The 24,772-nt window shown below is 50.1% G+C and overlaps 2 protein-coding genes across 2 annotated transcripts; both read right to left on the bottom strand.

The window, feature by feature from the left end:
* Positions 1-638: 638 nt before the first annotated feature.
* On the bottom strand, positions 639-10,435 carry LOC147598355 (argininosuccinate lyase). The gene is made up of 17 exons (XM_086762964.1): positions 10,339-10,435; positions 10,175-10,237; positions 7,918-8,112; positions 6,894-6,977; positions 6,511-6,567; positions 5,853-5,950; positions 5,147-5,224; positions 4,784-4,861; positions 4,281-4,333; positions 3,793-3,855; positions 3,456-3,570; positions 2,682-2,766; positions 2,465-2,524; positions 2,106-2,189; positions 1,754-1,834; positions 1,403-1,509; positions 639-880 (listed from the first exon to the last, which is right to left on the bottom strand). Exons 2-17 carry the CDS (start codon positions 10,184-10,186, stop codon positions 730-732), a joined length of 1,401 nt encoding a protein of 466 aa, XP_086619090.1. The 5' UTR covers positions 10,187-10,237; positions 10,339-10,435; the 3' UTR covers positions 639-729.
* A 5,098-nt stretch (positions 10,436-15,533) lies between these two features.
* Positions 15,534-23,600, bottom strand: LOC104479876 (argininosuccinate lyase). Its single transcript, XM_086762970.1, has 17 exons — positions 23,504-23,600; positions 23,345-23,407; positions 21,875-22,069; positions 20,973-21,056; positions 20,590-20,646; positions 20,244-20,341; positions 19,538-19,615; positions 19,046-19,123; positions 18,849-18,901; positions 18,425-18,487; positions 18,088-18,202; positions 17,331-17,415; positions 17,114-17,173; positions 16,755-16,838; positions 16,469-16,549; positions 15,993-16,099; positions 15,534-15,775 (listed from the first exon to the last, which is right to left on the bottom strand). The coding sequence occupies exons 2-17, from the start codon at positions 23,354-23,356 to the stop codon at positions 15,625-15,627; spliced, it is 1,401 nt and encodes a 466-aa protein (XP_086619096.1). The 5' UTR covers positions 23,357-23,407; positions 23,504-23,600; the 3' UTR covers positions 15,534-15,624.
* Between the last annotated feature and the right edge of the window lie 1,172 nt (positions 23,601-24,772).

Here is a 24,772-nt window from a genome sequence, read left to right as displayed (position 1 = left end):
CCCTGGCATTTCATTCTTCAAGTAAGACTTTTCCTGGTCTTTGTTCTGATTTTACTGTGGTAAGGACAAAAGGGAAGATGGTGAATGATTTTTGTGAGAGGCAACAGCAGTGCCATGCCAGGGATTTTTTTTTAAAGCACTCTACACCAGCTAGCTTGGGGGCAAATCAGGGCATGTGCCACACAGAGGAAAGAGCTGGACCTGGGCCCGTGTGATTCTGTCCCTCAGTGTAAACCAGAGCCAAAGGTTGTTTTGTGGTGGACTGGGGTGACCTGTAGGTTCACCTGCTGACCAAGTTCCACTAGCAGGTGGTAAGGAGATTGTTTTGGTTTTTTTTTCCCCAGCCAGAAGGCAGGCAGGGAAACATAATCCTAGGAGGAGGGCAGTGATAGATGGAGATGTGGCATGTGTTGCAGGCGTTGTAGCAAGCATCTCTCCTGGTGGACATGCACAAGGCTCCCTTAACACATAGACTGACACTCCAGCTGCTCTCCACCTACTGGCCCTCTAGAACTTGACACCTCATAACTCAACTCCTCTGCCAGGTTCACACATCAGTGAACATTCCCCCGAGCCTCACATGGGCTGCGGAAGCCCAGCCCAGTCTTGCCCCTTAGAAGAAAGACACAAGACAGGAGTTTCAGTGAACTACAATGCACCCCAGTGTTTATTAACTTCACATTAGTGTGACAGGCACAACGCTGCATCCACGGGATATCTCCCCACACTCTAAGCTTGTTCCTTGTGCCTCTTCAGCAGCTCCCTCAGGTGCTCGATCTGGGCAGTCACGCTGCTCTTGGCCGTACCGCCCATGGCTGTGTACTGCTCCACGCTGTTGACAACGTTGAAGACCTGGGAGACGTCGCTGCCAAACAGGGGGCTGGGGAGGCAAAGAGAAGAGGGGTCAGCGGAGAGCGCTGGGTGCTGCTGGCTGGCTTTACATGCTCACTGCCTCAGAGAGGGCGAGGGAGGGTAGACGGAGCCTTTTTCCAAGGGGAAAGGCCTCCTGCAGTCCTGCTTCTGCGCTTTTAGTGCCTGACAGCAGCTGCTTGTGGCAGACCAAAGAGTTGGCTCCATGGGGACAGCAAGGAAATTTGGAGCCAAATGCCTCTGGAAGGCTGGTGGCCCCAGGTCAGGGCATGAGCTTCTTCCAGTGCCTCCCAATAGCTGCTGCCCATGCCCCCCTGGAGCTGAATGGGAGTGATTTTGAATGGGAGTGATGTTCTCCCCCTTCAGTGGTTTCAGGCCCATCAGTAGCAGCATTGATATTTAGATGAGGAGGATTTTTGGGGAGCTGTCTGGCCCAGGCACTTTGAGGAAGGGCACCATAAGGAGTCCCAAAAAAAGGGAGGCTGAAACCTGCCTGTGAGGGGAGTGATGGCAAAATAACAGGGATACGAACCTGATGCTCTTCAGGTCCTCCAGGGTGAGATTATTGATGGTGATGCCTTTAGACTCGGCGAGGTGGACGGCCTTCCCAGAGGCAATGTGGGCTTGTCTGAAGGGCATCTGCAGTGAGAAGCAGAGGCTGCAGTGAGCTATGGGGCAACTGGGGTGCAGCCCAACAGGAAAAAAAAAAAATGGATGTGCTGTCTTTTTTGTTTGGCTTGTTTTCACTTAGGGAAATGCAATCTGAATCTAGGTTTTGTGACCCAGAGGGATCATTACCTGGGGACAGAATATCTCAGGCCCTCACTGAGCAGTATTCTGAATCCAAAGAAGTCACTGCTTTATTTCTCCCTCTGATACTTACTCCTTTACGAACCAAGTAGAGAGCCAGGTCAGTAGACAGCATCTCAGGGCTCAGAGCCTTCTCCATGTTCTCCTTATTGATCTGCAGAAGGATGGTCAGAGGGAGGCATTATCATTAGCTCCTCATTGGGAACACGTTAGTGGTCGCAATGAGGGGATTACATCTGGAAGGGACTTGGCTCTAAAAGGACCCATCTGACCCCCTGAGCAGCTGACAGTGAGGGCCATAACGAGCAATACGGGTGACCCACTGAGGAGCCTTCATCTTAGCACCAGTCTGGAGCTCTCTTACTTATGTTACTCACAGAATGTGCACCCCAACCATGTTCAATAGTGAGAGGCTGAAGCCTTACCTGGAGGGTAGAAATCACTCCAGTGGCAACCTGGAGCACAGCATTCAGGGTGTCCACAACGTCAAAGACGGCCTCCTTGTCCTCCTGCGTTAGAACAGGGGTGGAAAGTGCTGTAAGTCAGCCTAATGCAGCCCAAAACCCAACAGCCCAAGCAGCCCAGCCAGCACAGCAGGCAGAGCACCCCAGGGGCTCCTGCTAGAGACCGGGGTCAACTGCAGCACGCTGTGCCTCAGCCCCTGTCTCGGCATCCCGCACACAAGTGGGGTCTGTGCAGGGAAATGCAGTGGCAAGACAGCTCAAGAGCAGAAGACAGCTGTGTCTGCTCAGAGAGATGGTGTGAAAACTGACATCTGTTTTACCTGCAGATCCTTGTTGTAGGTGCTTGGAAGTCCTTTGAGAACCATGAGAATGGCAGCCAACTGCAGAGGGAAACAGGTGAGGCAGTTAGTTCTAGGGGGAGAAGCACATTGCCCCAGCAGAGGCTCAGACTGGGCACCTTTCTTTACACAGAAGGAGAATTATTGAGCCCCAGCGTGAGCAGTTTCCCCATCCCTCTTCTTTCTTTAGCAGGCTCACCCGTCCGAACACACGGCCAGCTTTGCTGCGGATCAGTTCCAGGCTATCAGGATTCTTCTTCTGAGGCATCAGGCTGCTGCCAGTGCTGCAAGAAAGGTGTGTGGAGTGTAACGGTGAGCAAGACCCCCGTCCATACTGACCCAGGCTAAGACAGGCCATGCAGTGTACTGACCCAGCCCTCCAAAATCCACACACAGCTCCCCCTTCCCCAGACACCGTTCTCTAGGAAAGCGGTGAACTGAGCGCGCCGAGTTTATTCTCATGTTTCCCACAGCAAAGCCTTTGTGATTGCAGCCTTGTTTGGAGCTACCACACAGTCGCAGGTTTCAAAGGGGAAGCAAGAAGGAGGCTTCCCCACAAGCCTCTCCATCGGTGCTATCAACAGGCCAGCCTAGAGCATTGCTGTGATCTCAGAGAGGGAGGGCTGTGGCTGTGCCACCCTGAGAGTCAGGAAGTCTGTTGGGATTGCACGCCTGGCTGGTCCAGGAAGGGCTTTGGCAGGGATTCCCAGCAGAGGAGGAAGTTCTCTCTGCCAGCAGTTGCTGGGGAGGAGTGTCTGCTGAATGCAGGCTCAGTTGAGTGACCAGGATCAGAAATAAGTGGTCATTGCTGAGGGATGTTCAGCCTAAGGCTGCCTTTCTGCCAGCCTTTGAATGCTGTGTCAGCCTTGTGCAGCTGGGAGACCCCAGCTAACATCTCTCATTCTCTCAGCTGAGCATATCTGAGGAGGAGAGACTGAGGGAAGGGCTCTCTGCTGAGAGATCAGAGACCTACCTGTAAGCATCAGAGAGGGTTAGGAAGCCAAACTCGCTGGTACTGTAGATGATGAGATCTTCTGCCATCTTGCTAAGGTGGATCATCAGCAGGGTGGCAACAGAGAGGAATTCCACTGCAGAGAAGGCAGGAAATCAGGGGGTGAAGAAATCAAGTGCGTGTTTGCATGACAACCCAGGGAGCCCTGACTGGAGTTTAAACATGAGCAAACAGATCTTCTGTATAATTACTTCCTAGTGAGGGCCTTCAGCCCCCTTATTAAAGGAGGTCAGCTGGAAAGGTCTCAGGAGCCTGCTCCTGAAACAGTGGTGGGAAGAAGTGATTGAGTTGTGCTTACCCACAAAGTCTCTCTCGCTAATGGCATCCATGCTGTTCAGGCTGATGGAAGCAAAGTCCAGCTCTGTAAGGAAGGGGATGGACAGAGGTCAGGCTTGGCACATCTGGAGCTTGAATGCAGCAGTGTGCCACAGCATGCAGGTGACTGTGACCTTTCAGTAGTCCCAGGAACACAAACTTGCTCAGCGGGGTTTTGCTCGCCCTGGGCAGCCAGTGTGCAGCAGAGGTGGTTCTGTTTATACTCCCACTCTACAGGCATCTGCTCTTTCATAGCAGTAAAAAGCTTTCTGGTTTCCTGAGTTATTAGGACCTACCTCCGACCTGTGTCACTGAGCATCAGATCATATTAATTTTTTGTATTTATTACCCACAAACTCTATGTTAAGGTGCTGCAACACATCCAAAATAACGTAAGGATAATGTAATGTTTCCCCAAGTCCCAGATATTATGAGTAGACCTGTGCTTCTCAGTCATAGGGAGACACTTACCACTACGCAGAAGCTCTCTATCAATTTCCAATGGGTTGCCAGCCAGAGCACCGCTGCCAGGGAACAAAGGAACACAAGTCATGTATGATACCCTGCACATCCCAACTAAAACTGAGCTCTACCATGCAGTGATGACACCTCTCTGAAGGCTTCCCTCCCCCAGTTCATTCTGGTGTCACACAGACACCTGTGCTGTGCTGGCCCGAGGCTCAGCAAACTCTGAACTCTGGACTAAACCAGAAGTTCTGTTCCAAAGATGAAGGTTTGCTTGATGAAAGCCTTGTGGTTCTTGATTTCAGGAGTGGAGAAGAACAGTATCTCTGAGCTGAGAGTTTTCTCTTTGAAACAGTCTTTTCTTTGGTGAGAGAAGCAAGGCTTGTGGCCTCGCAGCTCTACACTGCATATGACATACATACCCCGGTGGTTCATGGGATGAAAAGATCTGCGTGAGCCATTTCACAGAGCAAAGTGAGGCCCAGCAATTACACACAAGTAAAATTTACCTTCCCAAAGGCAAGACGTTGATCCTCCTCTTCACCTCTCCCAGGCGCTCAGAATCACGGATCAGTGCAACAGCATGGCTGGGAAAAAGACATCGTGACAGATGAAGCACTTGAAGTCAGAAAATGCCATAAGAACGAAGAGGTAACTGTGGCCAAAGGATGGAGCATACAGAGTTGGTCCTCACTGCCCGCTCAGTGCTTGGGTCCCAGGTTGGTCAGAGCCACACAGAACTGTTCCAGTCTGGAAGGTCAGCTCTGGTTTGTCACCACCCTGGGCTGCCCCAGCAGAGGACAATGCACTTCTAGGCTCCTTCTCCCAAGGGTGGAGAAGGTTTCCTCCAGCCAAGTGTGAGAGGTGGTTACCTGAGCAAGAACTGGCTCCATCTGACAGGCTGAGCTTTCTGCAGGTGGGTGTAGCCAGGGAAGATGACATCGATTTCTCTGCATGTGAAAGGGAAGAAAGAGGTGAGCAGCAGCTCTCAGGAGGGAGAGCAGTGGCAGGAACACTTCAGGGGTTTCTAGCAAGCAAGGTGCCAAAGAGAGCACCTTTAGCCTTGTTGTGCTGAAGCTGGACTATGTCTTCCTATCACCTGCTGCCTAAGCACACTGGTTTAGATCTCCCCATCCGCCAGTGTGGTGTGTCTGCCCTCAGCCTCTCTGGAAACGTGCCCGATACAGTAATCCCTCTGTGGCAGGCAAAGATTCCCCAGTCCACCACTGGTTTGGAGTGTGGTGTGTGAGGAGGAGAGTTAGACAGGGAGTCAACACAGCTGAGCTTTTCTCATGTGTAGCAACCTGAAGTATCTGGCTCCCTCTAAGTCTTGTGTGGACCTCCCACCTCAACTCCCTTGCCAGGATACGCTGGGGGAAGAGGAAGGTCTCTGTGACGTGAACTGTGAAGAAAGAGGGGCTGTGGTCTTTCCCTGTGCTGTCACACACTGCCTGTCTGTATTTTCCTCTGCAGAAGTCCCTGCTGGTGTGAGTTCCCTGATTGGTGTCAGTCAAAGAGCAAGCCTAGAAGTCTGCTGCCCCAGCAAGGCCAAGGCCGTGGATGTGGAAAAGGACTTACATGGCAGCGCGTTCCACCAGGGTCTTAATGAGCTGCAGGAGGTGAGTGGAGATGACAGAGAGGGAATTCCTCATGAGCAGCTTCAGGTCAGTCACAACCTTTATGAGATTGGGCATAGTCAAAGCAGAACATGACATACTTAGTGACCAAATATTGTTCAGCAGAAAGTCTTGGCAGAGTTATCCTCTCCTTGTTCTATGTGATGGGAAGGGACATTTTCCTCTTACCACATCTGTCCCTGGTCACTCATTTGTAAAAGTCACTGTACCTTGCTTTCCATGAACAAAACCAAAGCCCATTATTTTCAGTGGACTTCTCAGGTATTGTCAACTTTAGATCAGAAAATCCCCAACCGACACCAGTCAGTCATCAGTTAAAGGACTGATCCTTAAAGATGCATGACACCCAGCCAGAAAAGTCACAGTTCCTATAGGCTTTCAAAGGGATGTCATGTTTGTGGCCTTGCACCACCAAAAAGCAATCCTGCAGAGCCCATTCCCCTATGTGGATGAGTCAATGCAGCGTCACTGGTTTAAAGCCCTAGGGAGCACAGGCTGGAGTGTCAGGGCATGTGAAAGATGGCATGAAGGAATCTGATTAATGAACTGAGGTGGGGGAGGAATACAGAAGGATGAAAAACAACCAGTTCTGTACATACCTGATCATTCCTGCTTCTTCCAGTGTGCAGCTTTCCAGCTACATCTCCAATCAGCTCCTGAGGACAAGAGGAAGACTTCTGTCAGTGCCTCCGTATTCTAAAGAAAAAACTCCACGTGAGCAGACCTCCTCCCTGCCTGGAAAGGACTCAGCTCTAGGATCCTGTGAGTAGCCATGGGATCTCTTCTGGGGAAGGGCGAGTTTGGGTTCTATGCTTGTACAGTGCCTCTTCCACAAAAGGGGTCTTGGAAACATTGATTGTGCCATAAGGTCTGGAGTCCCACAAGGTCCGGAGGAATTTCACAGTGGGACAGAGGTGCATGCACTTAAGCCCGGCAGATCTAGCTACAGAGGAACAGGAGCAAGAGGTTAGAGGACCCAAACCTTTAGTCTGCGTTCGTTGGCAGTGTGGATATCCTCATCACTTTGTTTCACCACAAAGACTCCTTTAGACCATTCCTCAGAGATCTACAAACATCAGCAGAAACACAGTCAGCCACTACGGTTACCCTACTGCACATGGAGGCCGTAATTGTCCCTAGCAAACAACAACTGCCATCCCAATGGAAATCAAAGTGTTAAGTCTGACGTGAGCTCTGGCATTCCTGTTCTTGCAGGCCAAGGCTGGTTGCTTGCTCTAGACTTCACTTCATCCCTCTACCCACGATGATCCTGCAGGGCTGTGGCTATAGGAGGATTTAAGCATTGCAATGAAAGAGAGAGCTGAACTGTCAGTGATTGCTTTAGCATTGTCCACAAAGCTTTTCCTATACAAACATTGTATAGAGTCGCCATTGTCCGAGGCGGGTGAGCAACAACAATGGATATTTTTAAAAAAGCGCTTAGCTGCTGACTTCTCTTCACCCCTGTACAATGCTATGCGTTGCCTCCTCCTAACTCGGGCAGCCAGGCTCAAAAGGATGCTAAGTGCCAGCAGAAAAAGAATATTCCCAATTCATACTGAAACAATTCCTGGTGCACGTTCAGGGTGGAGAGGATGGGCAGGGTGGTGACACCGAGCACACCTCACCCAGGCACCGAGGCTGCCGCAATGAGCATTGCCAATGTGCACATCAGGGCTTTGGGATGTCACGGGGGGCTTCTCAGCTGGTTCACAGCCTACTGCTGGGCTTTGGTGCCTTTAGTGGGATGCAACTGGAGTATTGATCCCCTGCCCAGAATGCCTCCAAGTGTACTGACTGCAATACACATGGGCCTGCCATATTCATGGTTTAGGACAGCGTTCCCTTTCACAAAGCACTTCAGCACATGCATAGCACTAAGGAGCAGGACAGGAGGACATTTAAGGATGCTTTTCAGAACAGCAAATCAGGGAGTCTAGTACAGATCCTGTCAGATAGAAAGCCATTCATTCCAGCACACATGACAAATGTGGAGAAATAAATACCTTTTCCAGGCCACTCAGCATCTTCTCCAGCTCAGGTTTAGACAGGATCCCAGCCTTCTCCAAGGCTTTGGCATAAGCCATGCTCCCCTGGATATCAACTTCAGACAGTCTCTGATCATAGGTAATGGAAGCATTGAGAATCTCCATGACTGGATCTGTGCTTCCACTGAATCTTCCTCCCCAAAGTTTATCCCCCTGAGAGAGAAGAAGCAGCAAATAAGGAGGCCTAATAACTTCAGTGATGGTCATATTCGTGTAGCATCCAGTGATCTCTTTATCCAATAGAGAGGCCATGCTCAGCTATGTCCTTTCAGTGTGGTAGCACTGACCAAAAGACCCCTAGACTTCAGGACCTTTTGCAAGTAGTTGAAGAGGTGGAGAACATGTCACTGTCACTAGCATTTAACCGTTAAGGTATCAGGTCTGCCTCAAGAATCCTCCGGCATACTTTACCTCCGCAGGGAGTCCTCAAAAGGAATATCAGGCCATATGGTACAAGATGAGCATGGATTTATCTTTTGAGGCAGCTGCAGGTCAACAACCTTTTGATAGCCTTTTAAAGAGGGATAAAAGTGGTCAGTAAAGAATATAGCAAAAGTTAGTATCCTCTAAGTCCTTTTTGTGCTGTGGAGCCAATAGAAAGATTTTTCTTTGATTGACAAAGAGCTGGAGGCCAGCACAAGCCACATTATGAAGTGTTTGAAGTTATTGTTTGAAGCGTCTCCAGAGTCCATGATGTGCTTGCAAGCTTTGGGATTAAATTAGCATAAAACTGGTTAAGGTGCAGACTCCAGAAAGGGATGTCTGGATACCTTTCAGTATCAGGAATGTTCAGAAAAATAAATCAACATAAAGGTTTTAAAACACATAGAAACAAAACTTGGTTTTCCACCCAAACCAAATTAACATAGTAACCTCGCACACTTGGATGTGTCATCTACATAACTACTTCACTGGGTGACCAAAGACAGGCACACAATGCCAGCTCTGCATCACAGCAGGGTGTGTGTAAGCTTTTTTTTTTCCCCACCAGTAATTCAACAACTGAATGAATTCACTAGCTAAGAGCCATTGTCACTTGATCAGAAGCTTTTTGCTTGCCCAGGTAGGACACCTCCTGAAGCCCTAACTCTGGCAAACTTGCCCTGAGATGGATAGGAATTTTGCTTACGCAGAGACCCTACAAATTAACCAAGATTTTAAAAGCAACTCTCCAGCACTAGCAAGCACAAAAAAAAAAAAGAAATTGGAAGATATTTAAAGGAAGGGCCTAATACAATTGCCATTGCAGAGTGGATAATAATTACTAATCTACTTGATTTTTTAAACACCTCTGTCAAGTCTCCTCTCGTGCTGTACACTATTAACTACCATGGACAGTTGCAAGCTAATCTGTGCCAGGGCTTTATCAGTCAGACTAAGCACTGTTGAGTAACCTTAGAAACTTTTTCCATAGTGACTGTCACCACATCTCTGCCGATCCCTGCTGAAACAACATGCCTGAGAGGACAGCAGGAGAGAGCCTGCAAAGGTAAGAACGCAGGCACGTGGTTTTTGCTGTCTTTAAGGCAGCTTTGTCAGAAAGCTGAGGGAAGGAAGAGAGGGGAATCAGAACTGAAAAAGAAAAGTGTTAGAGCTTCTCGTTGTGCATCTGGTGGCCACAGGAACATGGCATGGGGGATGCTAAATTAAAGGCCAGCACTAGAGGCTAAGCGTTTGAATGGGGAAGGGGTATATCCAAGCACCTAGGTATAAATTCAGTATTTTCAGTTTTCAGAGTTTCCAGCAAAGTAAGAAGTGGGTCAGCAAGAAACATTGCAGCATGTGCATTTGCAATCAGGAAATCAAAACTGAAAGATTGACTTCAGCTAGCTCCAGGACTCTGGTTAGAGAAGTGGCTGGTACAGTCTGACAGCTGATGGACGCTAGTCTGTAACGCAGCGCTGAGGAGGCCAGGGCTGTAGTAGCCATTTGGGAGGCAGAAAGCACGATGTGCTGATACGACTGGTCAGTCACGTCTCACCCACCAGGCTCGGAAACTGAAAACGCAGCTTTTTGTACAGAGAAGTGTTTACGCAAGCTGCTGTAAAGTACCTCCTGCCTGAAGGCAAGTCGTCAGGAACAAACTGCTCCGGTTATTAATCTCTCCCAGGCAGAGGGAAGTGTCTGGAGGAAATGGCAGGGACTCGGACTGGGGATTGGGCTTGCCCCTGCCATCGCACCCCAAGACTACCCCGCCGGAGAAGCTCACGCTCACCTCGGCTGCCATTTCGGACGACGTTTTGCTGGTTTGTGCAGCGATCCTGGCAACTGGTACAACCTGCGGAACAGCGAGGTGAGGTGAGGTGAGGTGAGGCTCTGCCGCCGGGGCCGGGGCCGGGGCCGGTGCCCGGTCCCCGGTGCCCGCCCGGCCCCGCTCACCTGCTCCGCAGCGCGGTCCTGGCCGGTCGCTCGCTGTTCCCCGTCCCTGCCGCCCCGCTTTTACAGGTCCCGGCGCGGGGCTGGCGGCTCGTCCCGCCCCGGCGGGGCGGGGTGTCCCCGGGGCCGGCCCCGCTCCGGTCCCCCCTCCCTTCGTACGCCCCGCAGCGCCGGGGTGTTTCTGCTCCGCCTGAGGCAGTGTGCTAATACCGCATTTTTTTCTCTGTGCACTGCCAGAGGCCTTTGAGGGCGTGCAGGAAGTGCCTCCCAGTTTTCTTGTCCCCGTTTGGGTTTTTCTGCCCTTTAACCAGCCTTGTCACAGAACTGTAGGATAATTGAGACAGGAATGATCCCAGTCCAGCCATCTTTCCTATGTTCTCTCTCCTACTATTCGTCCCCTTTCTCTGTTACAGTCTAGGGCACAGTTGCATGATTTGGGCACACTGCTTTCTGCAGCTCTGGACACAGGCAGAGTGATGTGGCTAGCATCAGGTTGCCTCTGGCTACCCAGCCTGAATGAGCAAACACCTTTTGCAGCTGCATTTCCAGCGTGCTGCCTTCAGTATCAGTCCAGAACAAGGTTCAAACTCTTTATCTGGATTCATAGCCAACTATTAATTCACTGCTTCTCAAACATTTTCCGTTATGATTATTTCTTTCCGGGGTGATGTCCCTGTTCCCTTTCAAACTTCCAGGCTCGCAGATGCACAGAGCATCATGCTGTCTACACTGAGAAAACTTCTTTGAACCATTTTGTTGCCAGGTTCCTTCCTCTTATGAAAGTCCCTCATTTTTACTGCTTCTTTTGTCGTGTTCATCTTTTATGAATGTCTTTGTCCTTATTCTGGGATTTGACAGGAGAGGATTTGGCAATACAGTAAGGACCAGATTTACATCTAGAATGAATCATAAACAGGGAGAGGCTTTACCTCGTTGTGTGTGTGATATGGGCTCGAGACTGGCTATATGGAACATGCACAGCCCATGCAAAGATTGTACGTCCTTCTGCCCAAATAAGCTGTACAGAAATTGCCCAAAGAGAAAAAGGGAAAGGGGCGGGTGCCCAAGGCACTGCAGCCAGGAGGGGTTAGAGGGCACCTCGCTGGTCCTGGCACCTCTCCCTCGGAGCCTAGTTGTGAGTTGCAGGGCTGGAACAGGGGAAATGGGATCTCTGCGACACTTTGAGTCCCCCTGTATCTGCTTTGCTATTTGTGTTTTCACATCATTAACCCTGTGTACGTGTGATACATGACGGCTTTGATTTCTAAATGTTACCTGTATTTAAACAGTTACACGGTTATCTTTAACTGAGAAAGCTCCAGTTTCTGTTCCATTAGTTCCAGGCCTCTTTGTGTTTTTTTTTTTTTTCCCCCCACTTATCTATATGTGCATCTCTCTGCAATGTGAGGAATAGAAATAGTTGAAGAATCACAACAAAGTTGGTTTGAAGGTGGCAAAGAGGAGTCCAGTCTAGACGGACAAGTTTGGATATTGCTGTCTCAAATAGTGCCTGCAGGGGACGTTGCAGTCATGCAGTGCATCTGTTCTCACAACTCTCTTGTGGTGGCAGAGAAATGTTAATTAGCTCAGCTTCTTCAACAGAGAGCTAGGGGATAAAAAGACTAGGCACAGCAATTTGTTTAGGAGACGAAATATTCAGCAGGATTTTTCTGGAGCGTACAAGCAGGTTAGAGATCTTTTCCTTTGGGAAATCTAGTGAAGAGTTCACTACTTTTTTTAACGTTTCACGAGCCATTCTGTACATTTGTTATCTGCTTGGGTCTCAGATCAGAGTTCACATAGCCATCTGCTGAGAGTTTCACTAGCTCATGATCAGCCTACATGAATTCTTGGCTTAAGACCCTTTCGGTGGTCTGTAATGGAGCAGGGATTTAAAACTAAGTCCAGAGTAGTGTCCAAGCCACTGATCTTTTTGTCTATACAGATCTTCCTGTGGTAAGAGACAGGCCTTTGAAAACCCAAATCACAATGAGTCATAGTAGGGTGACAGTGAAAGTCTGAAGATACTGTGGACCACACACTTCTGTAATGTCTGTGGAGCTTCAGAGACCTCCACAGGTCCCTTCCAATCTGAACTATTTCACAGTTTAAAAAAAAAAGAGTGGATGGGTGGGAAGTACCAGTGATTATGAACTACTCATTTAAGTAGGAAACCGAGATGTGGTAATCTGCTAAGACCTCCCTTTTGCTTTCTGTTTGCCAGGGCCCTGTGTTACTCAGCACTGACTGTGAGGAACAAGGCCAGACTTTTGCTACTGGAAGCAGGAGAAAATCTATTCAGCTGAGGCATCTGAAGGTACTGAGCAGGAGCTATAAGACACAAATAGGGAAAAAGAGGGAAGTGGCATAGATCAAGAAAGCTTATGGGAGGAAAAAGAGCTGTGAGGTGGAGATGAGGAGAAATGCCTTCTTCTGACTCTGTAGGTGTTGGGTATTGGTGTTACCTCTCCCTCTCTTGCGCCTTTCCCCTGTCAGCTAAGTGTGCGTAAGTGATTTCCCAGCCACAGCTGACCTGTCTGGGGAGCGAGACACAAGTGCTGAAACAGAAACACAGCAGGAAGTAACAGAGCAAACACAAAAGAGATTTACAGAGTGGTGACTGAAATGTGCCGTTCTTTAAATGTCAGGAGAATAGATGAGCTTTAGGGCCAGAATAAGGGGAGACTGAGGTTGGGGAGAAGCATTGAAGAAAGGGAATTTTTCTGTTGCTGGTTCTTCTTCCACGTGTTTAAAGGACAAATGCTACAAAGGTAGGATGAAAGCACGTTGTGTCTCCTGGGGTACTTGTTAATGGCAGAAGATTTAGCTCGTGGCAGTCTGTACTGTGCTACAGCCCCTGACCTAAACATGGTGAGGCAATGCTGGCGTTACTGCCTTTCCCTGTTTGTTACGGAGTCTTGCAGTGCTGAGTCAATAACGTGTTGCTGCATCAGCATGGAGGGCAGGCTGCTGAGCCAAACACTGGCTTTAAAATGCTGTGATGGAAAAGAAGTTGTCCATGAGAAAACTAGTGCTACTGTGCTGTGGGTGCCAGGTTCAAGCTGGTTTAGTGTTTATTGAATATTGTCACACCTTCCCTGTAAACAACTGTTCTTTCCCTGCCTTTTGAATCAAGCAGCAGTCATATTCCATCCAGAAATCACTGCAGAGCAATAGTGGGGAATAACATTTCAAGTGTTTGTTTAATGAAATCTTTCACCCTGTGAAAGACACAAGGTTGCTGCATTCTCATTCCCCGAGTAAGGCTTTTCCTGGTCTTTGTTCTGATTATATTTTTATAAGGATGTAAGGAAGATAGTGTAAGATTTGTAAGAGGCAGCCAGCCATGCCAGCCTCTTTTCAAGCATTCTGCCCCAGCTAGCTTGGTCTGGGTCACACAGAGGAGAAAGCTTGACCTGGGACTGTGCAACCCCTTTGGTGGAAACCAGAGCCAAAGGTGGTTTTGTGATGGGCTGGAATGATCTGTGTGTTGACCTGCTGGCCAAGTCCTGCCTAAGACTATGCAAGTTTTGGTGCCAGGTGGTGAGGAGACTTATTTTGGCCACTTAATCCCCCCTGCCAGAAGGCAGGCAGGCAAGTATGCTTCTTTGGGGAGGGCAGTGATAGCTGGAGATGTGGCATGTGTTGCACATGCCGGTGCACTTTGTGCACACCCACAAGCCTCCCTCAACACGTTGTGTAGCCTGCTCTGGCATGACTGGATCCAGCCTTGTGCTGCATAGATTCATAGAATAATTTGGGTTGGAAAAGACCCTTAAAATCATTGAGTCCAACCGTTAACCTAACACTATGAAGTCCACCGCTGAACCATATCATAGAATCATAGAATGGTTTGGGTTGGAACAAACCTTTAAAGCCCACCCAGTCCAACCTCCCTGCAAGGAGCAGGGACATCTCCAACCAGATCAGGTTGCTCAGAGCCCCATCCAGCCTGGCCTTGAATGTCTCCAGGGATGGGGCATCCACCACCTCTCTGGGCAACCTCTTCCAGTACTTCACCATCATCATTGTTAAAAATTTCTTCCTTATGTCTAGTTCTAAATCTACCCTCTTTTAGTTTAAAACCATCACCCCTTGTCCTATCGTTACAGGCCCTGATAAAAAGTCTGTCCCCATCTTGCTTATCAGCCCCCTTCAGGTACTGAAAGGCTGCAATAAGGTCTCTGCAGAGCCTTCTCTTCTCCAGGCTGAAAAACCCCAACTGTCTCAGCCTGTCCTTGTAGGGGAGGTGCTTCTCTAATCATCTTCGTGGCCTCCTCCGGACTCGCTCCAACAGGTCCACATCCTTCTTGTGCTGGGGGCTCCAGAGCTGGATGCAGTGCTGCAGGTGGGGTCTCACCAGAGTGGAGTAGAGAGGGAGAATCACCTCCCTCGACCTGCTGGCCACGCTTCTTTGGATGCAGCCCAGGATGTGGTTGACCTTCTGAGCTGTGAGCACACATTGACAGCTCACGTCCAGCTTTACCATGTCCCCAGGTGCCACGTCTACACATTTTTTAAATCCCTCCAGGGATGGTGACTCCACCACTTCCCTGGACAGCCTGTTCCAATGCTTGACGACCCTTTTGGTGAAGAAATTTTTTCTAGTATCCAATCTAAACCTCCACTGGCACAACTTGAGGTGGTTTCATCTTATCTTATCCCTTCTAACCTGAGAGAAGAGACCAGCACCCACTTTGCTACAGTCTCCTTTCAGGTAGTTGTAAAGGGCCATAAGGTCTCCTCTGAGCCTTCTTTTCTCCAGGTTAAACAACCCCAATTCCCTCAGCCTCTCCTCACAGGCCTTGTTCTCTAGACACTTCACCAGCTTCATTGCTCTTCTCTGGACACACTCCAACACCTCAGTGTCTTTCTTGTAGAGAGGGGCCCAAAACTGAACACAGTGTTTGAAGTGCAGTCTCACCAGTGCCAGGTACAGGGGGATGATGGCTTCCCTAGTCCACCACCCTCCCTTCCAAGAGACACATTTTCAGGTCTCTTGTTGTAGACAGACACTCCAGTTGTGTCTGTGTCTACCTACCAGGACCCCAGAGCTGGAATACCGCATAACCCAGCTCCTTTGCCAGGGAGGGGAGAGCCCCATTTCTTTCACATCAGTGAACATTCACCCAAGCCTCTCATGGGCTGTGGAAGCCCAGCCCAGTCTTGCCCCTTAGAAGAAAGACACAAGACAGGAGTTTCAGTGAACTACAATGCACCCCAGTGTTTATTAACTTCACATTAGTGTGACAGGCACAACGCTGCATCCACGGGATATCTCCCCACACTCTAAGCTTGTTCCTTGTGCCTCTTCAGCAGCTCCCTCAGGTGCTCGATCTGGGCAGTCACGCTGCTCTTGGCCGTACCGCCCATGGCTGTGTACTGCTCTACGCTGTTGACAACGTTGAAGACCTGGGAGACGTCGCTGCCAAACAGGGGGCTGGGGAGGCAAAGAGAAGAGGGGTCAGCGGAGAGCGCTGGGTGCTGCTGGCACGCTCACTGTCTTCAGAGAGGGCGAGGGAGGGTAGACAGAGCCTTTTTCCAAGGGGAAAGGCCTCCTGCAGTCCTGCTTCTGCGCTTGTGGCAGACCAAAGATACTAAGGGAGGTTGAAACCTGCCTGTGAGGGGAGTCGTGGCAAAATAACAGGGATACGAACCTGATGCTCTTCAGGTCCTCCAGGGTGAGATTATTGATGGTGATGCCTTTAGACTCGGCGAGGTGGACGGCCTTCCCAGAAGCAATGTGGGCTTGTCTGAAGGGCATCTGCAGTGAGAAGCAGAGGCTGCAATGAGCTATGGGGCAACTGGGGTGCAGCCCAACAGGAAAAAAATGGATGTGCTGTCTTTTTTGTTTGGCTTGTTTTCACTTAGAAAATCTGAATCCAGGTATTCTGGGGTGTGAAGAAGGGAGGCTTTAGGAGGTAAAACTCCACCTGTAAATTACTATCAAGTCCACCTGGCAGCAGTTCCACTACTTTGGATACATGTAAAGAATAGGTTTCCAGCTTTCGTGTTTGTTGACCCAGAGTTACCATCACCTGGGGACAGAACAGAAGGCCTTATCTCAGGCCCTCACTGAGCAGTATTCTGCATCCAAAGAAGTCACTGCTTTAGGTCTCCCTCTGATACTTACTCCTTTGTGAACCAAGTAGAGAGCCAGATCAGAGGACAGGATCTCAGGGCTCAGAGCCTTCTCCATGTTCTCCTTATTGATCTGCAGAAGGATGGTCAGAAGGAGGGAGACATTATTATCACCTCCTCCTTGGGGACACGTTAGCTGACATAGGGGGCCATAATGAGCAATACGGGTGACCCACTGAGGAGCCTTCATCTTAGCACCAGTCTGGAGCTCTCTTACTTATGTTACTCACAGAATGTGCACCCCAACCATGTTCAATAGTGAGAGGCTGAAGCCTTACCTGGAGGGTAGAAATCACTCCAGTGGCAACCTGGAGCACAGCATTCAGGGTGTCCACAACGTCAAAGACGGCCTCCTTGTCCTCCTGCGTTAGAACAGGGGTGGAAAGGGCTGTAAGTCAGCCTAATGCAGCCCAAAACCCAACAGCCCAAGCAGCCCAGCCAGCACAGCAGGCAGAGCACCCCAGGGGCTCCTGCTAGAGATTGGGGTCAACTGCAGCACGCTGTGCCTCAGCCCCTGTCTCGGCATCCCGCACACAAGCAGGGTCTGTGCAGGGAAATGCAGTGGCAAGACAGCTCAAGAGCAGAAGACAGCTGTGTCTGCTCAGAGAGATGGTGTGAAAACTGACATCTGTTTTACCTGCAGATCCTTGTTGTAGGTGCTTGGAAGTCCTTTGAGAACCATGAGAATGGCAGCCAACTGCAGAGGGAAACAGGTGAGGCAGTTAGTTCTAGGGGGAGAAGCACATTGCCCCAGCAGAGGCTCAGACTGGGCACCTTTCTTTACACAGAAGGAGAATTATTGAGCCCCAGCGTGAGCAGTTTCCCCATCCCTCTTCTTTCTTTAGCAGGCTCACCCGTCCGAACACACGGCCAGCTTTGCTGCGGATCAGTTCCAGGCTATCAGGATTCTTCTTCTGAGGCATCAGGCTGCTGCCAGTGCTGCAAGAAAGGTGTGTGGAGTGTAACGGTGAGCAAGACCCCCGTCCATACTGACCCAGGCTAAGACAGGCCATGCAGTGTACTGACCCAGCCCTCCAAAATCCACACACAGCTCCCCCTTCCCCAGACACCGTTCTCTAGGAAAGCGGTGAACTGAGCGCGCTGAGTTTATTCTCATGTTTCCCACAGCAAAGCCTTTGTGATTGCAGCCTTGTTTGGAGCTACCACACAGTCGCAGGTTTCAAAGGGGAAGCAAGAAGGAGGCTTCCCCACAAGCCTCTCCATCGGTGCTATCAACAGGCCAGCCTAGAGCATTGCTGTGATCTCAGAGAGGGAGGGCTGTGGCTGTGCCACCCTGAGAGTCAGGAAGTCTGTTGGGATTGCACGCCTGGCTGGTCCAGGAAGGGCTTTGGCAGGGATTCCCAGCAGAGGAGGAAGTTCTCTCTGCCAGCAGTTGCTGGGGAGGAGTGTCTGCTGAATGCAGGCTCGGTTGAGTGACCAGGATCAGAAATAAGTGGTCATTGCTGAGGGATGTTCAGCCTAAGGCTGCCTTTCTGCCAGCCTTTGAATGCTGTGTCAGCCTTGTGCAGCTGGGAGACCCCAGCCAACATCTCTCATTCTCTCAGCTGAGCATAGCTGAGCAGAATTACTCCCCAGAGACCAGAAACCTACCAGTAGGTGTCAGAGAGGGTTAGGAAGCCAAACTCGCTGGTACTGTAGATGATGAGATCTTCTGCCATCTTGCTAAGGTGGATCATCAGCAGGGTGGCAACAGAGAGGAATTCCACTGCAGAGAAGGCAGGAAATCAGGGGGTGAAGAAATCAAGTGCGTGTTTGCATGACAACCCAGGGAGCCCTGACTGGAGTTTAAACTTGAGCAAACAGATCTTCTGTATAATTACTTCCTATTGAGGGACTTCAGCCCCCTTATTAAAGGAGGTCAGCTGGAAAGGTCTCAGGAGCCTGCTCCTGAAACAGTGGTGGGAAGAAGTGATTGAGTTGTGCTTACCCACAAAGTCTCTCTCGCTAATGGCATCCATGCTGTTCAGGCTGATGGAAGCAAAGTCCAGCTCTGTAAGGAAGGGGATGGACAGAGGTCAGGCTTGGCACATCTGGAGCTTGAATGCAGCAGTGTGCCCCAGCATGCAGGTGACTGTGACCTTTCAGTAGTCCCAGTAAATAAACTTGCTTAAGCATTCCAATGAGCAGGATTTTGTTGTTAGCCCCTGGCAGCCTTATGCAGCAGAGGTGGCTCTTTCTGCTCTGACCCCACAGGCATTTCCTGTCTCATTGCAGTAAAAAGACTTACGAAGGCAAGGCTTTGGCTCCAGGACAGTGCATTACAGTGCCATTTGGAGCCATGTATCAATGCTTCCCTCCCTCCTATGTATTAGAAATAGTCCTGTGCCACTCAGTCATAGGGAGACGCTTACCACTACGCAGAAGCTCTCTATCAATTTCCAGTGGGTTGCCAGCCAGAGCACCACTGCCAGGGAAGAAAGAAACACAAGTCATGCAAGATATCCTGCACATCCCAACTAAAACTGAGCTCTAGGTAGCAGAGAAGGCACCTCTGAAGACTTTGCAGAGCATAGCAAGGCCCAATGATTACACAAACATTGGACCTTACCTTCCCAAAGGCAAGACGTTGATCCTCTTCTTCATCTCTGCCAGGCGCTCAGAATCACGGGTCAGAGCAACAGCATGGCTGGGAAAGGACAGGAGAGATGAAGTTTAAAAATGTCACTTTCCTTCCCAAGGAGTATGCTGCTACGCTTGCAGCCTGCGATCCCCTCTTGAACAGAAGAGGCTTGAAATGGAGCCTAGGCACTCAGGCCCCTTGAAGTGGAACAGCTAGCAGGAATACAAGGTCCTCCATGTTACTCCCTTAGCTAAGGTGTAACTGTGGCCAAAGGATCGACCATATAGAGAGTTTGCCTCCACTGCCCACTCAGTGCTTGGGTCCCAGGTTAGTCAGAGCCACACAGAACTGTTCCAGTCTGGAAGGTCAGCTCTGGTTTGTCACCACCCTGGGCTGCCCCAGCAGAGGACAATGCACTTCTAGGCTCCTTCTCCCAAGGGTGGAGAAGGTTTCCTCCAGCCAAGTGTGAGAGGTGGTTACCTGAGCAAGAACTGGCTCCATCTGACAGGCTGAGCTTTCTGCAGGTGGGTGTAGCCAGGGAAGATGACATCAATTTCTCTGCATGTGAAAGGGGAGAAAGAGGTGAGCAGCAGCTCTCAGGAGAGAGGGCAGTGGCAGGAACACTTCAGGGGTTTCTAGCAAGCAAGGTGCCAAAGAGAGCACCTTTAGCCTTGTTGTGCTGAAGCTGGACTATGTCTTCCTATCACCTGCTGCCTAAGCAGACTGGTTTAGATCTCCCCATCCTCCAGTGTGGTGTGTCTGCCCTCAGCCTCTCTGGAAACGTGCCCGATACAGTAATCCCTCTGTGGCAGGCAAAGATTCCCCAGTCCAGCACTGGTTTGGAGTGTGGTGTGTGAACAGGAGAGTTAGACAGGGAGTCAACACAGCTGAGCTTTTCTCATGTGTAGCAACCTGAAGTATCTGGCTCCCTCTAAGTCTTGTTTGGACCTCCCACCTCAACTCCCTTGCCAGGATACGCTGGGGGAAGAGGAAGGTCTCTGTGACATGAACTGTGAAGAAAGAGGGGCTGTGGTCTTTCCCTGTGCTGTCACACACTGCCTGTCTGTATTTTCCTCTGCAGAAGTCCCTGCTGGTGTGAGTTCCCTGATTGGTGTCAGTCAAAGAGCAAGCCTAGAAGTCTGCTGCCCCAGCAAGGCCAAGGCCGTGGATGTGGAAAAGGACTTACATGGCAGCGCGTTCCACCAGGGTCTTAATGAGCTGCAGGAGGTGAGTGGAGATGACAGAGAGGGAATTCTTCATGAACAGCTTCAAGTCAGTCACAACCTGTATGAGATTGGCTGTAGTCAGTCAAAGCAGAACGTGACATACTTAGTGAGTGGCCTCTTTTACTGCAAAGTAAACCCCTCCTTGTTCTATGTGATGAGAAGGTACATCTTCCTCTCATCATTTCATCGTGTTGATGTGATAATGTCACAGTATCTCCAGGAAGAGAGCCGACAGCTGTTCTGGTCTGAGATGTCAAGTGAGGTGGGTGAGGAGTACAAAGGAGACAGAAAAGACTCCATATATACCTGATCATTCTTGCTTCTTCCAGTGTGCAGCTTTCCAGCTACATCTCCAATCAGCTCCTGAGGACAAGAGGAAGACTTCTATTAGTGCCTCCATATTCTAAAGAAAAAACTCCACATGAGCAGACCTCCTCCCTGCCTGGAAGGGACTCAGCTCTAGGATCCTGTGAGTAGCCATGGGATCTCTTCTGGGGAAGGGCGAGTTTGGGTTCTATGCTTGTACAGTGCCTCTTCCACAAAAGGGGTCTTGGAAACATTGATTGTGCACATGGGGTTTCAGTGCCACAGGGTCCGGAGGAATTTCACAGTGGGACAGAGGTGCATGCACTTAAGCCCGGCAGATCTAGCTACAGAGGAACAGGAGCAAGAGGTTAGAGGACCCAAACCTTTAGTCTGCGTTCGTTGGCAGTGTGGATATCCTCATCAGTCTGGGTGATCACAAAGACTCCTTTAGACCATTCCTCAGAGATCTACAAACATCAGCAGAAACACAGTCAGCCACTACGGTTACCCTACTGCACATGGAGGCCGTAATTGTCCCTAGCAAACAACAACTGCCATCCCAATGGAAATCAAAGTGTTAAGTCTGACGTGAGCTCTGGCATTCCTGTTCTTGCAGGCCAAGGCTGGTTGCTTGCTCTAGACCGCACTTCATCCCTCTACCCACGATGATCCTGCAGGGCTGTGGCTATAGGAGGATTTAAGCATTGCAATGAAAGAGAGAGCTGAACTGTCAGTGATTGCTTTAGCATTGTCCACAAAGCTTTTCCTATACAAACATTGTATAGAGTCGCCATTGTCCGAGGCGGGTGAGCAACAACAATGGATATTTTTAAAAAAGCGCTTAGCTGCTGACTTCTCTTCACCCCTGTACAATGCTATGCGTTGCCTCCTCCTAACTCGGGCAGCCAGGCTCAAAAGGATGCTAAGTGCCAGCAGAAAAAGAATATTCCCAATTCATACTGAAACAATTCCTGGTGCACGTTCAGGGTGGAGAGGATGGGCAGGGTGGTGACACCGAGCACACCTCACCCAGGCACCGAGGCTGCCGCAATGAGCATTGCCAATGTGCACATCAGGGCTTTGGGATGTCACTGGGGGCTTCTCAGCTGGTTCACAGCCTACTGCTGGGCTTTGGTGCCTTTAGTGGGATGCAACTGGAGTATTGATCCACTGCCCATAATGCGTCCAAGTGTATTCAAGGGCAACTCAGGGAGGCTACTACAGATCCTGTCAGTTAGAAAGCCATTCATTCCAGCACACATGACAAATGTGGAGAAATAAATACCTTTTCCAGGCCACTCAGGATCTTCTCCAGCTCAGGTTTAGACAGGATCCCAGCCTTCTCCAAGGCTTTGGCATAAGCCATGCTCCCCTGGATATCAACTTCAGACAGTCTCTGATCATAGGTAATGGAAGCATTGAGAATCTCCATGACTGGATCTGTGCTTCCGACAAACCTTCCTCTCAACATTTTATCCCCCTGCAAGTAATGAAGTTAACAGGCATGTTCAGAAGATTAACTGATATATCCCCTAAAATATGGTTTAATGTCCATGCTGCTCCTTATCCAAGTAAAACTGAGGACATACTCAGGAATGTTTTTCCAGTGCTGCACCATTAAGTAGAAAAGCCGCGGACCTTAAGACCCCTCGAAGTAGTTGAAGTGGAGAACATGTCACTGTCACTAGCATTTAGCCCTTGAGTTGTCAGGTCTGCCTCAGGTATCCTCCAAGATACTTTACCTCTGCAGGACCCTGCAGGGAGTATGTCCTGTCCTTGCAGAGGCATATGGTGCAAGACCAACATGGATCTCTCTTTTAAGGGAGCTGCTGATCACTCACCCTTTCATAGTGTTTTGGCAGGGAAAAAAAAGTAAGGGAGTCAGGGATGTAGTGAAAGCTAGTATCTACTGTTACTTGAAATAATAATTTTAAAACCTCACTCTTTTAGGGAGACTATAAGGTTGGCAAAAAGCTCTGGTCCAGCACAAGCCACATCCTCTAAAACACTCCTGTAACCCTGAAGTGTTTGAAGTTGCCGTTAGAAGCATCTCTACAGTCATAGAACGGTTAGGGTTGGAGTCCATGCTGTTCTCACAAGCTTTGGCATAAAATTAGCAGAAAACTGGTTGAGGTGCAGACTCCAGAAAGGGATGTCAGGGTACCTTTCAGTATTACAAATAAAATGAAAAGGAAAAAAAAAAAAAAAACCAAACTACAAACCCCACGGCCCCAAACCACCCCCCGGAAGGTCTCGGAAGCGGCCGCCCCCCCCAGCTACCATGGACAGCGGGCGAGCCAGCCCCCCCCGCACCCCCCCGTCCGGCGGGGCTGGGTCCGGTCACCCAAGCTCGGCTGCGGGGAGAGCAGGGGGGAGTGTATAGAATCATGGAATGGTTTGGAAGGGGGCGTTAAAGCCCACCCAGTCCAACCGCCCTGCAAGGAGCAGGGACATCTCCAACCAGATCAGGCTGCTCAGAGCCCCGGCCAACCTGGCCTGGAATGTTTCCAGTATCTGAAGCACACCTTCACTACCGTGCATTTTCACCAGAATCAGAGGTGGGTCATCACAAATATTGCAGCAAATATGTTTGCTGTCCCCCTTCCCCATTTAAACCCCGGGAAAACAAACGAATAAGAGAGGAGCACCCGAACGAGCACGGAAGGGTGCAGCGCTGGGGTTCTCGTGCCATTGGGCTCGCCCCTGCCATCGCACCCCGAGACCACCCCGACGGAGAAGCAAAGCTCACCCTTACCTCGGTTGCCATTTCGGACGACGTTTTGCTGGTTTGTGCAGCGATCCTGGCAACTGGTACAACCTGCGGAACAGCGAGGTGAGGTGAGGTGAGGCTCTGCCGCCGGTGCCGATGCCGGTGCCGGTGCCCGGTCCCCGGTGCCCGCCCGGCCCCGCTCACCTGCTCCGCAGCGCGGTCCTGGCCGGTCGCTCGCTGTTCCCCGTCCCTGCCGCCCCGCTTTTACAGGTCCCGGCGCGGGGCTGGCGGCTCGTCCCGCCCCGGCGGGGCGGGGTGTCCCCGGGGCCGGCCCCGCTCCGGTATCCCCCTCACCCCAGCCCCCTTTCGCCCTTCCCATCCCTCTCCTACCTCCGGCCCCAGCTCGACCAGCGCATGGTTAGCAAGGCAGAGAGAGAAGTTTATCTGGAGGCAGGGTTGCTGCAAGGAGGAGAGTTGGGAGAGATGCTCTCATGCTGCTTGTTGTTGGTGTGTAGCTTTAGGCAAGCGCTTCTGCAGTGCCAGAGGGTCTTCTGTGTGGTTTCCCTGACAGGTCAACTTCTTTTCTGGGAATATCCTTGTACTGAAAGAGTCACATCACTCTGTGCCATACCACCCTAATGAGCAGTCTTTGATATGAATGTAATAGATACGATGGCTGGATCATCATTGCTCTGTCCCTATTGCAACCCCAGCAAATGCACAAGAATAAAAGAGATGGGAGCTAGTTGCTTTTTCCCATTCCCATGTGGATGAGACTTTCCGTTGCACTTGTAAGGATGCTGCAGCTTCCCCACTGTCACCACTTGCGTGGGGTCACTCTTGCCAAGAGGGTCCTGTGAGCCCCGAACTGTGTCTGTGGGGTGTAAGGCTGTGCTCTGCAGCCTTGGCAAATAGCTCGGATCTTAAACTCATCAAACCTTAAATATCATGGGTGTAATTAACCAATTTAAAACACGGGAGAGCTTTGGGTGCAGCAACTTGCAAAGCTTCACCTCAGCACCAATTTCTTGTTAACTGCTCAGACACAGGGCACTTTTCTGCAGCCACTCCACAGAAAGCTGAGTGCTTGCTGGTTTGCCTTACTCAATGAGCTACTACAGTATAATATTTTCCATCTGCATGGTTGAAACCTTTCACTGAGCTCAGGAAACATGTTACAACTTTCTCGCCAACATTCTGTTGGGTTATTTTCTTCCTGAGGAGAACTGACTCTTTTTTCCTTTTCTACTGTTCTTCTCTCAATTCTGCAACTTACCTCCTTTTACCTTTTTACACTAAAATATTTACACAAAGTAATAGTGCTTGATCATTTTGTGATCATGTTGCTTCCTACTCTGAAATCCCTCATTTTTACCACTTTTCCTGTCTTGTTCACCCTTTAGGAGTCCGTGTCCTTACTCTGGGCTTTGACAGGAGATTGCTGGTGTGTTGGGAAAATAGTAAGCGCTGAAT

Source organism: Chlamydotis macqueenii, chromosome 19, assembly GCF_036417535.1.
Source record: "Chlamydotis macqueenii isolate bChlMac1 chromosome 19, bChlMac1.mat, whole genome shotgun sequence".
In the NCBI taxonomy this organism is placed as follows: domain Eukaryota; kingdom Metazoa; phylum Chordata; class Aves; order Otidiformes; family Otididae; genus Chlamydotis; species Chlamydotis macqueenii.
Note: the sequence above shows the minus strand (reverse complement) of the source record. Positions and strands in the feature narration are given on the sequence as shown.

Coding starts and splice junctions, on each gene's coding strand:
- LOC147598355 (XM_086762964.1), bottom strand. Junction 2,767..3,455: donor ACCCTCTCTGATGCTTACAG/GTAGGTCTCTGA, acceptor CCTTTCTTGCAG/CACTGGCAGCAGCCTGATGC. Junction 881..1,402: donor GAGGACCTGAAGAGCATCAG/GTTCGTATCCCT, acceptor TTGCCTCCCCAG/CCCCCTGTTTGGCAGCGACG.
- LOC104479876 (XM_086762970.1), bottom strand. Junction 20,342..20,589: donor GAAGAAGCAAGAATGATCAG/GTATATATGGAG, acceptor AATCTCATACAG/GTTGTGACTGACTTGAAGCT. Junction 16,839..17,113: donor CCTACAACAAGGATCTGCAG/GTAAAACAGATG, acceptor GTTCTAACGCAG/GAGGACAAGGAGGCCGTCTT.